General features: G+C 38.8%; 1 protein-coding gene across 1 annotated transcript; it reads right to left on the bottom strand.

The window, feature by feature from the left end:
- Nucleotides 1-963: 963 nt before the first annotated feature.
- On the bottom strand, nucleotides 964-8684 carry tbx2b (T-box transcription factor 2b). Its single transcript, XM_079885989.1, has 7 exons — nucleotides 7266-8684; nucleotides 6219-6486; nucleotides 4912-5058; nucleotides 3782-3858; nucleotides 3412-3578; nucleotides 2216-2829; nucleotides 964-1678 (listed from the first exon to the last, which is right to left on the bottom strand). The coding sequence occupies exons 1-7, from the start codon at nucleotides 7625-7627 to the stop codon at nucleotides 1247-1249; spliced, it is 2067 nt and encodes a 688-aa protein (XP_079742115.1). The 5' UTR covers nucleotides 7628-8684; the 3' UTR covers nucleotides 964-1246.
- Nucleotides 8685-13250: the final 4566 nt, after the last annotated feature.

The following is a 13250-nucleotide window of genomic DNA, read 5'->3' as shown; positions in this document are numbered from 1 at the left end:
GGCTGACCCATGCATTTAGAAAACACTTGTTTTCTGCTTGTAGCTGTTTTCTGTTCTTTTTTCTTTTTTCAAATAAATTGTATTATGTTTTTTTTTTATGTTGTCGTTATATCTCATAAGGTATAGGCTCCCTATCTAATGCATATGGACCAACTATAATTTTGGTCTGTCGTTAGTACGAATGCAGCTTATCATTAGGTAGTGCCATAAATGTAAAATATTTAAACACGTTGATTTTTGTTTTTTATTGAAATCGTGAAAGAATCCTACAACATCAACAACAACAACAACAGAAAAATCCGGACAGCCAGCACAACGGGACACTTTCATATATTTCTTTATATAAACTCATCTGAAGAAGAGGAATGTCGGTCTCTTCTGTTGGAGTACATTAACCTGAGGCTTCCCAAACCTTGTGAGTCCCGCAGCGTGATAAGTGTTTTTACAGCGACTGCTACAATGCATTGATGGCACACGCAATTTTCTTTGCGTGTCACAGGCAGATTAACACAGATAGGAACACCTTCTGTCTCCAAACAACAAACGCTATAGCTTTCATTTACAACAACCATAGTGAAAAATGAGAAGAAAAAAAATGCAATGAGTTAAACTCTAAATATTATGTACACGCAAATGCACAGCTTTGAATAAATTAATACCAATTTGCATATTCTTAGGTCCTTGTAGCTTATTTACAGAATTAGGTTTCTTTTATTAATAATTACATTAAATAGTTCAGGTATAACTGTCTGTCGGATTTAACTAACCGTCCAACTGTCATTTCAATCCCTTTTGAAATATCCATTTTAATTTCTTTTTCTTTTTTTCTTTTTTTTTCTTTTTCATTTTCTTTTTTTGGATGTAGCTTGGTTGTTTTCAGTCCACAGGTTTTATGTGAATCACCATTTAGATATTGCAACCAACCAGCAGTGATCCTACTGACATTACGCAAATAAAAATGTATTTTATTTTAAAACTTCTTTTTTCAACAGATTGGTGTGGTCTTGTCAGCATGTTCTACACAGAGTCACTTAGGCTACACTTAAGATTGTCTTCGCAGCATTTTCGTAGATCTCCACCACCAAGAGCGCCAAGTCCAACGTTTTCATTTATTAGGCCTTTTTTTTTTTTCATTTAAGTCATCCATGCGCAAAAACAGTACTTGATGAAATTTCTCGCAGAGAACCACTTAATAAAATCCTCTGGCAATTCAAGTCATGCCCTGGATAGGTTTGGGGACGCTTGATCACTTGGGCGAATCCCTAGGCGAGGAAGTCTCCCGCTGACTCTCTAGGCCGCTCACTAGTCTTTGAATGTTCTGAAGTTCATTGATGGATTCCTTCATTGTTGTTTTAGGTGAGCCGTTTTTCTGACTCGCCCCTGACTTGTGATCAGGCACAGGACTCGCTTCCCTGCTCCCGCACTTAGACGATTCAGATGAGGGGTTTAGGCCGCTTGGCAATCCGGTGGTAAGCAGGTTTGTGCATTGAGGGATCGTGACGGGGAGCTGGTAAGGGTTGAATCTCAGCCGAGGGCGAGTGGAGCTGCTCAAGAACGGGTTCCTGGAGAGCGAGGCGGCTGTGCTGCTGGCGGGAAGGGCGGAGGCCGCTGCAGCTGCCGCGGCCATGTAGGTGTAGGGGTACGGGAAAAGTCCACCGAAGGTTGGCATCGGAATGCCCTGTAATAAGAGACATTCGTTAGCGATATTGAGCACACCGAACATGCGATAGTTTGCTACATGGCGAATTTTTCCAGAGAGCTAGTATTTGCACAGATTAACCAGATCCACCTGTTTGCAATCCATCAATGGCAGGCGAATGTATTTATTAATTTAGAAATAAACGCAATATATCGCTGATTGTCAACGGAAATAGTTTACAATCGACCTTATTTTTAAATGATTAGCTTTTGCAATGACATTTTGAAATATCTTCAAATCCATGTCTGCCTTCTGTATTCAAATGGCAAAAGTTTTGTAATAAATGTAGCCTATATAAGCAATGTATTTTATATGTAGGCTAGGCTAGCCTAATTGTAAACAAAAATAAAAATGTTCGACAGCAATTGATTGACAAGCATTCTATAAAATCAAAGAGCATCTTACCAAAAACTATCGCTAGATAGATAGTTAACCTGTTTTCATTCGCGTGCTTCTATAACCAGACAGCCCGTATCATGACATCGTTTTAAATTTTAATGGCGAGAGTTTCCTTACCTGAGAGGCAAGCATGTGTTGAGAAAGATGAAAGGGAAAGGGACTCGTGGTGCTCCCAGTACCCTGGGCCGACAGGCTTCCATTCTCCAGGCCACCAGCTCCTGATACTGAAGCCAATAGATGTCCCATACCCATGGCTGAAAACGCCCCAGGTGCCATTGCAAATTGTCCAGGGTGGAATAATAGAGGTTGTCCGGTGTTTAGTGGGTTAAAGAACTGTTGACTGTGTAGGCCGGAGAGCGATAAACTCTGAAGGTGCCCTGCCCCAAAATGTGACGGACTCTCAGTCTGTACCATCAGAGGAGAGAAGCTCTCTTTACTGCTGCTAAGACCACCGTTTTCCGTGTCCTTCTTTGACAAGTCTGTGTCTTTCCTCGGCCTGCTCTCTAGTTTGTCTTTCTCCAAGTTTCTTACGCTAAATATAGAATCGCTTGATTTTCGGGATTCCGGATAATCGTCTTTCTTCTCCACAACAGGCCTCTCCCGCCCCCGGTCCCGGTCCTCACATCTCGACCTGAATGGAGATGGAGGCTCTGGTCCAGGACTGCTGGATCCTCCACACCGCTCATCTGGATTGTCCAATTCCTGCTCACTGTCAGTGCATGTTTTGTCGTCTGTGATGAAATAAAAAAAAAAGTTTTTGTCCATGCGATATAAGACGAAATTAAATGCAGTAGCCTACTTATGTTGATATTATTTTTGAAGATAACATTTTACAGTCACCTAATTCCATGCGTAGCTAATTTTCATGCATAACACTTCAACACAAGGCTAACGATATATATATATTTTTTCATTTTCTACATGACTTTTTTAATTTATTGCTGAATTAATATGTTGTAGGCTAACTCTTGTACAATAGGTGATCAATGCAAATAAATGCTATGAAACATAAATAATTATCCATTTTAAAAAAAGTTTTACATTTTTAATTTAGTTTTCCACCCAGATCTCTAACGAAATTTAGCCTGGTTCAGGGCTAGGCCCTATGTGTTGCTCCACACTGTTTCATATTATAACGTGTTAAGGAAGTCAGCACATTGGTTTATTAAAATGACTTTGTCAATTATTAAAATAGTCTTGAAAATCGCTGAAGGCATAATACAGCGTCTTGTAAATGATACGACACTTAGGCTAGTTTCCTCTCAGTGATCGTGAAGCATAGCAATATCATTTATTCATAGTTTTAGACTTACCTCTGCTGCCCCGGTTTAATCTAAGTGGGCTGGAAACCAGTCCAGGTGAATGAGCAGCATCTCTGCCGGTTGTAGGTTCGCTTGAGGAAGCATCAGAGTCCGCGCCATCACGGTCCACTTTACATTGATCTTCATACATGCGTAATGATGGAAGGGTCAGTTGTTTCCTTTAACACACATACAATAAAAAATAGTAATAAATCAAGGAAATATGACCTGCGTTGGCCCATGCTGTACACAGTAAAAAAAAAAAAAAAAAAAAAAAAAAAAAAAAAAATTTAATATAAACATTTTGCAAGGTGTTGCTTCTGCAGTTCCTCGCCATTTACACTGCGTAACAATGGATGTGAACTATAAAGGTAAAACCTACCTTTTTTCTCTCCTTCCATTCCCTGTGTCTCTAAAGCCTTTGGCAAAGGGGTTATTATCAATCTTCAGTTGTGTTATCTGAATACAAAGAAAAAATAAATGTGTATATTATATTATTTATCATTTGTTTGTGAATGATGATCAGCAGCAGTCTAGTATTAATAGGCTATATTATGCATCGCAGTAGTGTTGTTGTCAGTGTTAAACTTATTCACACACAATTTAAATTCATAAAAAGAAAAGCCTTTATGTGGTGTGAATCAGTTATTATCCCAACACTGTTAAACACGCTACGCAGATAGCCTACTTCAGAGAGATAATTTAATTATTAAAAATGTTTAATGAAAAATATCCAATCACGACCCCCCTGAGAAAATTCCACGAATAAACATTTTCCATTTGTCAAATTGTTATTCTCTACAGCACAACAGAGAGAACAAGAGGGGCGAACTAGATGAGTGACGCCGACCTGCTATCAATAATTAATAGTGTGGTTTGAATCATTGCCAGTTTTTACAAGTTCCATGAAAATACAAAGCGATGTAACAGAACGATTTTCGTTGTGCCCAAGTGATTTGGACGCTGTAGGCTGTAAATTCAGGAGAAACCAGGGCCTTAAAGTTCACAGATTGCTAAGCTAGATGGCCTCTACTTTTTGCGTTCAGAAACGGTCCCGCTTTGATTGCTCTGCCTCAGCGAGTGTAGCTCCCGGACAAACCTGCGAGCTTAAGTGCCTGCTAATCGATTGTGACTGTGTCATAAATTTTACGATACCGACAAGCTCACCAGGCCCCTCGGACACAGACGACAATTAACATGAGCAGTAGCTGAAAGTAGCACTGGACACATGAGGAATTTGAAATGTTTTAAAGATAGAATTTTGGGTTAGGGTTAGCCTATTAGCCTATTACTAGGCTACTCCTCCTCAAGATGTAAACAGTAAATCCCATCAAACATCGTAGAAAGTATGCAAACGCAAGTATATGTTAAATAAATAAATAAATAAATAAATAAATAAATAAATAATTACGAATAGTAAAGTTATATAGGATGCTACATTATATAGGCCTAGTGCACATATATAAGCTTCAGAGAACGAATGCTTAAATGAATAAAAATATGGGTACATACCTTGTCGTTTTGATAAGCTGTGACAGCAATAAAATCAGTCTCGGGGAAAACATATGTCCTGAAAGTGCTGTACGGGAGCTTCAGAATATCGTTGGCTCTCACAATATGGAACCTGGGCTGGTATTTATGCATTGAATTCAGGATGGTCTAATAAGAAGAAGATGAATGGAAGGCATTAGTGCTTGTCACAATAATTATCCGTTTCAAATAATTAGTTTTTAAAAAAAGTTTTAGACAATAAATACCGCATAATATATTTAGTGGAAATAGTGGAAATATTGTTCTTGGGTCAAATCACATAACAACAGGCCTGTGCCAGTGGCAGGTAGACAGAAACCAGTCACGCAGACATGCAACATGAGTTCTTTTGTGGCGCTATCATTACAACACAAATTAAATATGAAATAATCAAATAGAATAAGAGTTTCTTAATTGTACAGTTTAAGGAAGCAATTTGTTTACAACAATAAAATGTGATGCTACACAGGTAGGCTACATGTAGCCTATATATTTTCTGTTTGACCATATAATAGTTGCGCCATGTAAATGTTCCATTTGTTTCCAGTCGATTTGTTTGTAAGTCACGTAAGGGAGCAGGGCACACACTGTATTTGACTGCTCACATAGAGTATTGTTCAGCATCGTTACATCTGTCTGAACATTGTTCACTGAAACTAACACATCAGAGACTGCAGGTCGCTCTACCTATATGCAATATGTTGCAGCGCTCACTCAAAACAGCCCGAAATACACTTTCACTGTTGCTATTTGTAAACTCATTTACTGTAGCGTGATTCAAGATTTCCCCCGTTCCCTTGACCTCATTTTTTTTTTTTTTTTTTTTTTGGTCACTTCCACCCTCTCATAAAAGTTATAGCGCTCTGCGCCTATCATAAACAATAGAAGAAACAGTGGCCAAGAAAAAAACTCAGGATGAAGTATTTACATTACATAACCAAGCTGACAATGCCATCATCATTCATAACGAATACAATTATGACTCGAACCCCATATCTGGTTTGTAAACGTGCCGAAAAAAAAAAAAAAAATGAATGTCACAACAGCACAGATTTGTAGCATGGGCCGAATACATTTTAAGAAAGTAAATTTTATATTTTAGAGCATTCATAATTATCTCCACTCAGGAATAAACAGCGATATTGTAAGTGTGAACAATCATTGTGATCATGAGCGTTACAGCCCACAGATGGCAGTAAATTTATATTTATAGATTACACCAGCAGACAATTATAATAGGCCTACACGAAACACAAAAAACTGGTTATTGAAGAAAATGTGTTACTTACAAATCCATGTTTGTCCGAAATGTTGTTGGTTAACTTGAGTTTATGAAAAGCAACAGGCTTAGCCATCCATTGTTCCCCAGTAGCTGGGCTATCCGGATGTATATACATTCGCTTTGGCATCTCCGGGTCGGCCTTCCCCGCGACCATCCAGCGAGAGTTGTGGAACTTGTAACGGCAGTCGTCGGCAGCCACAATATCCATTAGTAGAATATACTTGGCTTTTTTATCGAGTCCATTAATGCGGACTTTAAAAGGTGGAAACATTCTCCTGAAGAAAAAGGAAATATGTCCATAAATCAAATATTTTTACAAATATTTTCTATTATGCAAATGTGGTCAAATGCAAGCTTAACGTTTTAGCAACAAAACCAAATAATAATTCACTGTTTTCGGTGATAATATTTAGCTTAACTAGATTTATTAAATAAAACAACGGCATTTATATTAACATTTCACTCTGCTGCAGATAATTTAGCTCGCCGCAAGGCTTAAATCTTCCATGAAAGTGGCAGGATATTTACATAGAATATTGTCACCTCAGAACATAGGCAGACCACGAAATAAATTAAAGCACGATTTAACTGTGCCGCACCGTACCTTGAAAGTCAATATTTGTTGATATTGACATAGCCTAAGCAGCATAAAGCCTCAGCTATTTTCCTTTTGCTTAGCCACAGAATACGCATCGCTTGTACTTTCCCCATTTCGTTTTCATAAGTCAAATAAGCAGATGAATCGTTAGACGAATCTAACGCATGTTCTAATAGTAAGACATTCATTTCTACAGTCTCTTTGACAATAATTAGGTCAGCCAGTTCAGGGTGCAAAACGTTCAATGACTTACGAGAGCGATGTGCAAAAGACAGAGATTTAGTAGTGAATTTACTGGGCCTGCTGAACTACACAGCCATCGAACGAAACAATCTTTTTATGTTGTTAACCCCTGCATTAGACGGCGGAATATATGTGAGACGGGGAGTACATCATACCATTCACTCGCATAAACACTGGAACAAAAGACTAAAAATAGAGCAACTGTGAACTCACCTGCCAGATTTCGTAATAACCATTTCTGTTCCTATCTTGTGGAACTGGTCCCATAGATCTTTCGCTTCCAGTGTGACTTTTGGATCGTCTTCAACCTCTTCCTCTGGCTCCAGACTCTTGAGACTGCGAAGATGAGCTGCCTGGTGATGGTGACTCAGAGCAGAATGGAGCCCTGCCTCCGCGGCTCCGGCCAGGGCATGGTCCGGGATCGGCTTTGTGAGAGCCCCGGGAGGCAAGGTCAGCGCCGGGAAGAAGGAGGGTTGCGCGGCCGCGAGAAAAGCTGACATAGGAAAGTCGGTCGGCCGGTGAGCGTGGAAAGGGTGGTAAGCCATCGCAGTCCCTGTAAAAACTGGATCTCTCATCGGTGCATCCAACAATCGTAGTGAAAAATATATTTAGTGGTGTTTTCTGACAAAAAGGAGCGCGTATCCAGACGATAGATTGTCTCACTACGGGAAGGAAAAGCGCAGCAAGGCAATTTTGGCAAAATGTGAATCGCGAAAAGGCGAGCAAAGACAGTGGTAAGGATCTTCCACTTTAACTCCCGTAGCTGCTAGTTTCCACGAAGTCCCCGTAATAATATCAGTCAAAGTGAGCGCAGCGACGCTTTGAAGGCAGATTTGGGGATTCCTGTTCTCCAACAGTTGCTCTCATAAAAAGATTACTCTTTCGATGCGGATGTCCATCCAAGCGCAGTCATTCTACGCAGACACGGAGTTGAAATGGTTAGATCTTGCTCTGTCCACTGTACAACTGTAACTATCTCACATGTCCTTCCTGCTCTGATCCCAGCACTAATGAACCAAGCCCCCTTGATTGCTGATTTTACGCTTTCTGGACCAATTGTGGGCCTCCATAGGCGTGGTTTTGACAGCTCCGGCCAGGCTCAAGGAGAGGGGGTGGACAAGAAGGTGTCGGAAGCATTAGCAGTAAGAAAACATGTCAACAGAATAAAATATTAACCAATGACAGAAAAGATCGGGAAATCCCACCCCCGTCTCCAAGCCAAGCGGCGGGTCAGCCCTCAGTGTTTAGCCGGTGGAGACTGCACCTCCGTCGGCTTACGCTTATAATTACGATGCCTCCTTGTCCGAGGAACAAAACTCAATCTCAGATACACTGAAAACTAGGAATTAAGATTACTGACGTGTAAATAAAAAAGTGCAAATTGTTATGACGGATCAGCGCAACAATGTTATATGCTTTCCATTGGTAGAACATTTTAAAACATTATAAATTGAGAATAACTATTCGCAATAGTCAATAAAAAACATAAGGAACACAGCAAATAGCGTTTATCTTTTCGCTGTAGCATGTCAAAGTGACGCGTACGAGTATTTTGTTATAGCACTGCACACTCATAGCCAAAGGACCTTGTGCGTTACTATGTGAATAACTATTTCCGTACTTTGTGCGTGTGTCATCGTGCACTGACTTCATGTGAGGAACAGCAGCCAATAACCGGACATTGGTGCTTTAAATTCTGCCCCGGGTCATTCAAAGCGCACAGCCACGCGCTAAACTACTGAAGAAAGAGGAAGAGGGTTGATGGGATCTAAAGACCAATGTAAAGATCATTTTGGTGAGTGCTGCATTACTCTTAACTGTTAACTCTTAACAAGCATCTGCGGTTTTTAACTTTTATTTTTCTATGTTATTATAGCCTACATAGACAACTGTTTGGTGAATGTAAATGTTTTATATTCACAAATGTAGGCTACATGTATTTATATTTTACTGTGCGCAGATTATCCTTCCTCTGAATGTTTAGGAGACAAAAAGCATATGCTTCTCTATATTCTAAAAAAAAAAAAAAAAAAAAAAAAAAAAAACATAGCTAGGCTACATCTCAAGTGCCAGACCACTATAAAGGTTCACTGTCTACTTTCGACCTGTATTTTCAGCAGTGGGTCGAGCCATGAGTGTAGTCTATACCTTTAAGAAATCCACTCGTGGACTCTAGATTTACTTGGATTGGGTTTGTTAGATAGCCGCTTGGCGCCAGTCGGCTGACGTACCGCAGTAAGAACCGTCTCTTGTCAGTTCATATTTACTCCAAAATCTTCTAACAGTGCACTCCAATCCCTTTAGCATTTACGCCAAACTTTTGGCTTGCGCTTGCCTTCTTTGTCTCCAAAGGACTTGTGATCATTATAAGTTAGCATGTCAACGTACTTTTCCATCAGATGTCGCATTCACATAGTTTCAATATTTCCAAAACGTATCAATGTCCAATCTATGTTTTTGTGCGGACGGATTTAACCGGTTGCGGAATGTTGTCACCTTTACACTTCGATACAAATCAGCAGAACGATGACAGGCTGCATGTTTAACCCCTACTGCGCCAGAGAGGCATTAAACATTGCTTATTATACTGAAATTTAAAAAAAATCAGCGTGTATTTCTCAACAGCTGAAAAGAAACGTGATGTGTTTGCAGCTGTTCTTTAAAACGGCGACGAAATTTACAGGCTCTATGTTTTTTTTTGTATTAAGAAAAAGTGGATTACGTGTATTTAGTGTATTAAAGTGGTTTAGAGAGCATATATTTTTTATTAAAGAGCATATTGCGGATTGCCACTCACGTCAAAATGTCATTAAAACAGCTAAATGAACATTTGTAAAATTATTTTATATTGCGTTTTCGAACTGGGTATTAAATATTAAAGGATAATAAGAATATTTAGCAATTTCATTATTGTTTGTTGAGAAGTTAAATGTCACATTCACACCATAACTATGCATAAGAATAGTTAAATCTTCATCATAAATAGAGCAAACCGATACAAAATAGGCAGACACTTGTTGCCGAAGCCACGAGTGAACAGACAGCTACAGCGGGATTTATTAAAACTGACACTCAATTATGGGATATGCACGCTCCTACAATAAAGGTAGCCTATGGTATTCAAATAGAATACAATTTTCTTTTAAAAGTCGTGAAAATAATATCATATAGCCTAAATATAATATAAAATGAAAATGAATCAATTATTACGAATGTGTTCAATATAGGAGGCTACGATAACATAGACATGTAGGCTATAGGATATATGAATTAAAAACGTTTTTTCTGCTTTCATAATGACAGATGTTTAAATAGCCAAACGAAATGACAAACAAGAAAATAAGTAGCCTACTTTTTCTCCTGATATAAAATCTTCATTATTTAAGCTAAAATTAAGTATTAAAACCATACATGATCTCACGTCTGATGAGAATAAAATAAGATAACATCTCATAAAATAAAAATTACTTCATAGCCTATATCGTCTATTTGACAAGTTTGACAACTGATATATTTAACATTAAATCATTCTAAGGGAGAAACTGGCAATAGCCTATGATCAATAGGCTATACATCCTGGTTTAGTGAACTTTTTTCCTGACACTTAAAAGTTTCCACTGTTATTCGACATGCTTAGTGTAAATATTAAAGATTATTAATGAAAATATTTGTTTTGTATGTGAAGTGTTTTACCTGCAGCAAGTTGTTGAAATAGTGGGCTATATAATCAATAGTCGTTGATCTTTAAGCTTCGACAGAGAGTGATTTGGATTGAGGAGTGATTAACCACACATGGAAATGGTAATGGTTTGCTATGTATATACTTAAGGAAGTAATTACATCAACAAAGTCTCTGCAATTACGGCAGATTTATTTTTCCCGCTGTACACATCTAAACCGACAAGAATGTAATCATGCGCCGAGTTCTTATCACACGTGATTGAAAAAGCGTTCATGCTGAAAAACTTTTCGCGGCGCTGCCACCGTTTACTGCCAAAACAACGAGGCGTCGAAAAACCAATGCTGATTGTAATGATGAAAAACAAGGTTAAAGGTTTGTCAGAGCGGTGTCTGTGTGCACAAGCTTCGACCAGAGAACATTCTCATTAGTTAAAAATAGCCTGATGCCAAACTTTTATGCATGATCTGCTTCTGTCAGCTTTTGTGTCCTTGAGACGGTGTCCGCTGTTAAGACAATGTGTCTAATTGTGTTTCCAGGGTTCTGAGGAAATGAATATGTTCCTGCAAAAAGATAACGCAAACCTTTGCAATACCTTCACATATATGAAACCAGATGATCCTCTAGGGCTGATCATTAAATGACCGTTGCTCTTTTTTTTCTGCTTTTACATTGTTGCTCCTTCTTTTCATCTTTTCATCATCTCTGTGCATCATCTCTCCTGCTATATTTAGCCAGTAGACTGAGGCCTTGGCGCCAGACCGTTTAAGACCTGTCAAAGTCCCTCATATTTCCCCTTGTCACATGTATACCCAGCGCCTGCACCAGCTAGCAGCCCCCTCTCTTCTCTTCCTCCCTTCCGTCCAGCTCTCTCTCCTCCATTCTTACTACCCATCCAAACACCCTGGATACATTTTCCCATGTCTCCTCTTTTTCATTAGGACAGTGTATTTGATATGCTCGCGCTTATTTTGCCAAATCCTACAATTTACTTTTCGCATAGCCCATTTTATATCACCCAACTGAGTCAGCCGAACCTCCTCTGCACATCGACATAATGTACCTGATGGATGAGAAACAACAATTTTACAGACAGCTCTGGTGCTCTGCTTCTTCTCTTCCACTCTCCTTCTGCCTAAAAGTAAATAGGCAACAGTATACCCCACAAAAGGACATTCCGAAACTATACCGTACCATGTTGCGTTTACCATCCTATTAGTGAGAACAGTCTTTTTTTCCCGAGGTGATGCTATGCTAAATTTTAGCCCTACCCTAATAATCACACAAACCTGTTGATATCAGGAGATTTAAAACCAAACATGAACTATATGAATGAGAATCACTGTATATGTCCCCACAAGTGGGTTTTACTATTTGTGAGAATATTTTTCTAGATAACCTATAGATCATAACTTTTTTAAACAGTTGAATTCGCAATTATTAGCTAATACTAAAAAAAATATATAGCTTTAAATATTTATGTAGGCCTAGTAGTACTTTTACCAGACAGATGACACACGTTTAAGAGCGAATATTGGCGTTCACAGTTAGTCATATAGAAATATAATAATGGTGATTAAGGCAATTAGTTTCTGTAAGGATGCTAACAGGTTCGGATAAACCTGGTGTCAGGCATTAAAGGAAAAAGCTAGAATCGAGGTCATGATATGCACCGGTTTCTGTGATCAACAATCAGCAATAGCTGCAAAACAATCAATATATAATTATTTAGATATAGAGCCTTGTGTGGGAATAGTAAATCTTTCATCTAATGTTTTGGTAAATAGTCCAGTATCAGGAAATCGTTTAAAAATCTCCTCATAAAATTTTGATAATTGCGAACACGCTCGAAATGACGAAATCTGCTACTAAATGACGCTTAAATCGATTTGGGCGCATCTCGACTGCAGATTATTTGAAGTGACACCTTTTTCAGGTAACAGGTGGGGGCGCTCTAATGACCTCAGGGAATCGGTGTACCTGCTTCTGCAGCCCGTACTGTGCCGTGTAGTGTCATCATCCGAGACTAAAACAAGCATTCAAATGTGGTCTAGTTTGGAAACTATGGTATTTTCTCTTCATTTATCAACTTTTTCCCCCCAAGTATAAATTTAACACATTGAACGCCTGGCTCGGTTTGGCTATTTTATACTAAATAGTGTAGCCTATGACACATTCTTGTTTGTTTAGCCATTTCGCAAACATTAGTAGCCTACATCCAGAGACCCTGAAAATAATAGGCTCTGTATTATGCTTTTGTAGTAAAAGCAATAACCTTTAATTCGATACAGGCATATATTGAATAGGCTATGTACTTATTAATTACATTAGCCATGAAGCATATCAGGCTTCGTGAACAGCAATGTTACATCTCTAAATGTCATACTGTATTAGTAAGTAAAATCAGTGACATACGTGTTTCCTTTATGATCACACAAACTGGACTTTCTGGGTCCCCTGAGCTTTTTGTCTTGTGTGATGCTGAACCCATCATTTCCCCTTCAGCGATCAAGCCTCGT

The sequence above is a fragment of the Squalius cephalus genome (assembly GCF_949319135.1).
Source record: "Squalius cephalus genome assembly, chromosome: 11".
NCBI classification, from domain to species: Eukaryota; Metazoa; Chordata; class Actinopteri; order Cypriniformes; family Leuciscidae; genus Squalius; species Squalius cephalus.
This window is presented reverse-complemented; position numbering and strand designations above follow the sequence as displayed.

Bases quoted from the DNA above. Each gene is read 5' to 3' on its own strand.
- tbx2b (XM_079885989.1), bottom strand. From the start codon at position 7,627: ATGAGAGATCCAGTTTTTACAGGGACTGCGATGGCTTACCACCCTTTC. The intron at 6,487-7,265 runs GTGAGTTCACAG...CTTTTTCTTCAG, and splicing joins GTTATTACGAAATCTGGCAG to GAGAATGTTTCCACCTTTTA. The intron at 1,679-2,215 runs GTAAGGAAACTC...CTCTTATTACAG, and splicing joins AACACATGCTTGCCTCTCAG to GGCATTCCGATGCCAACCTT.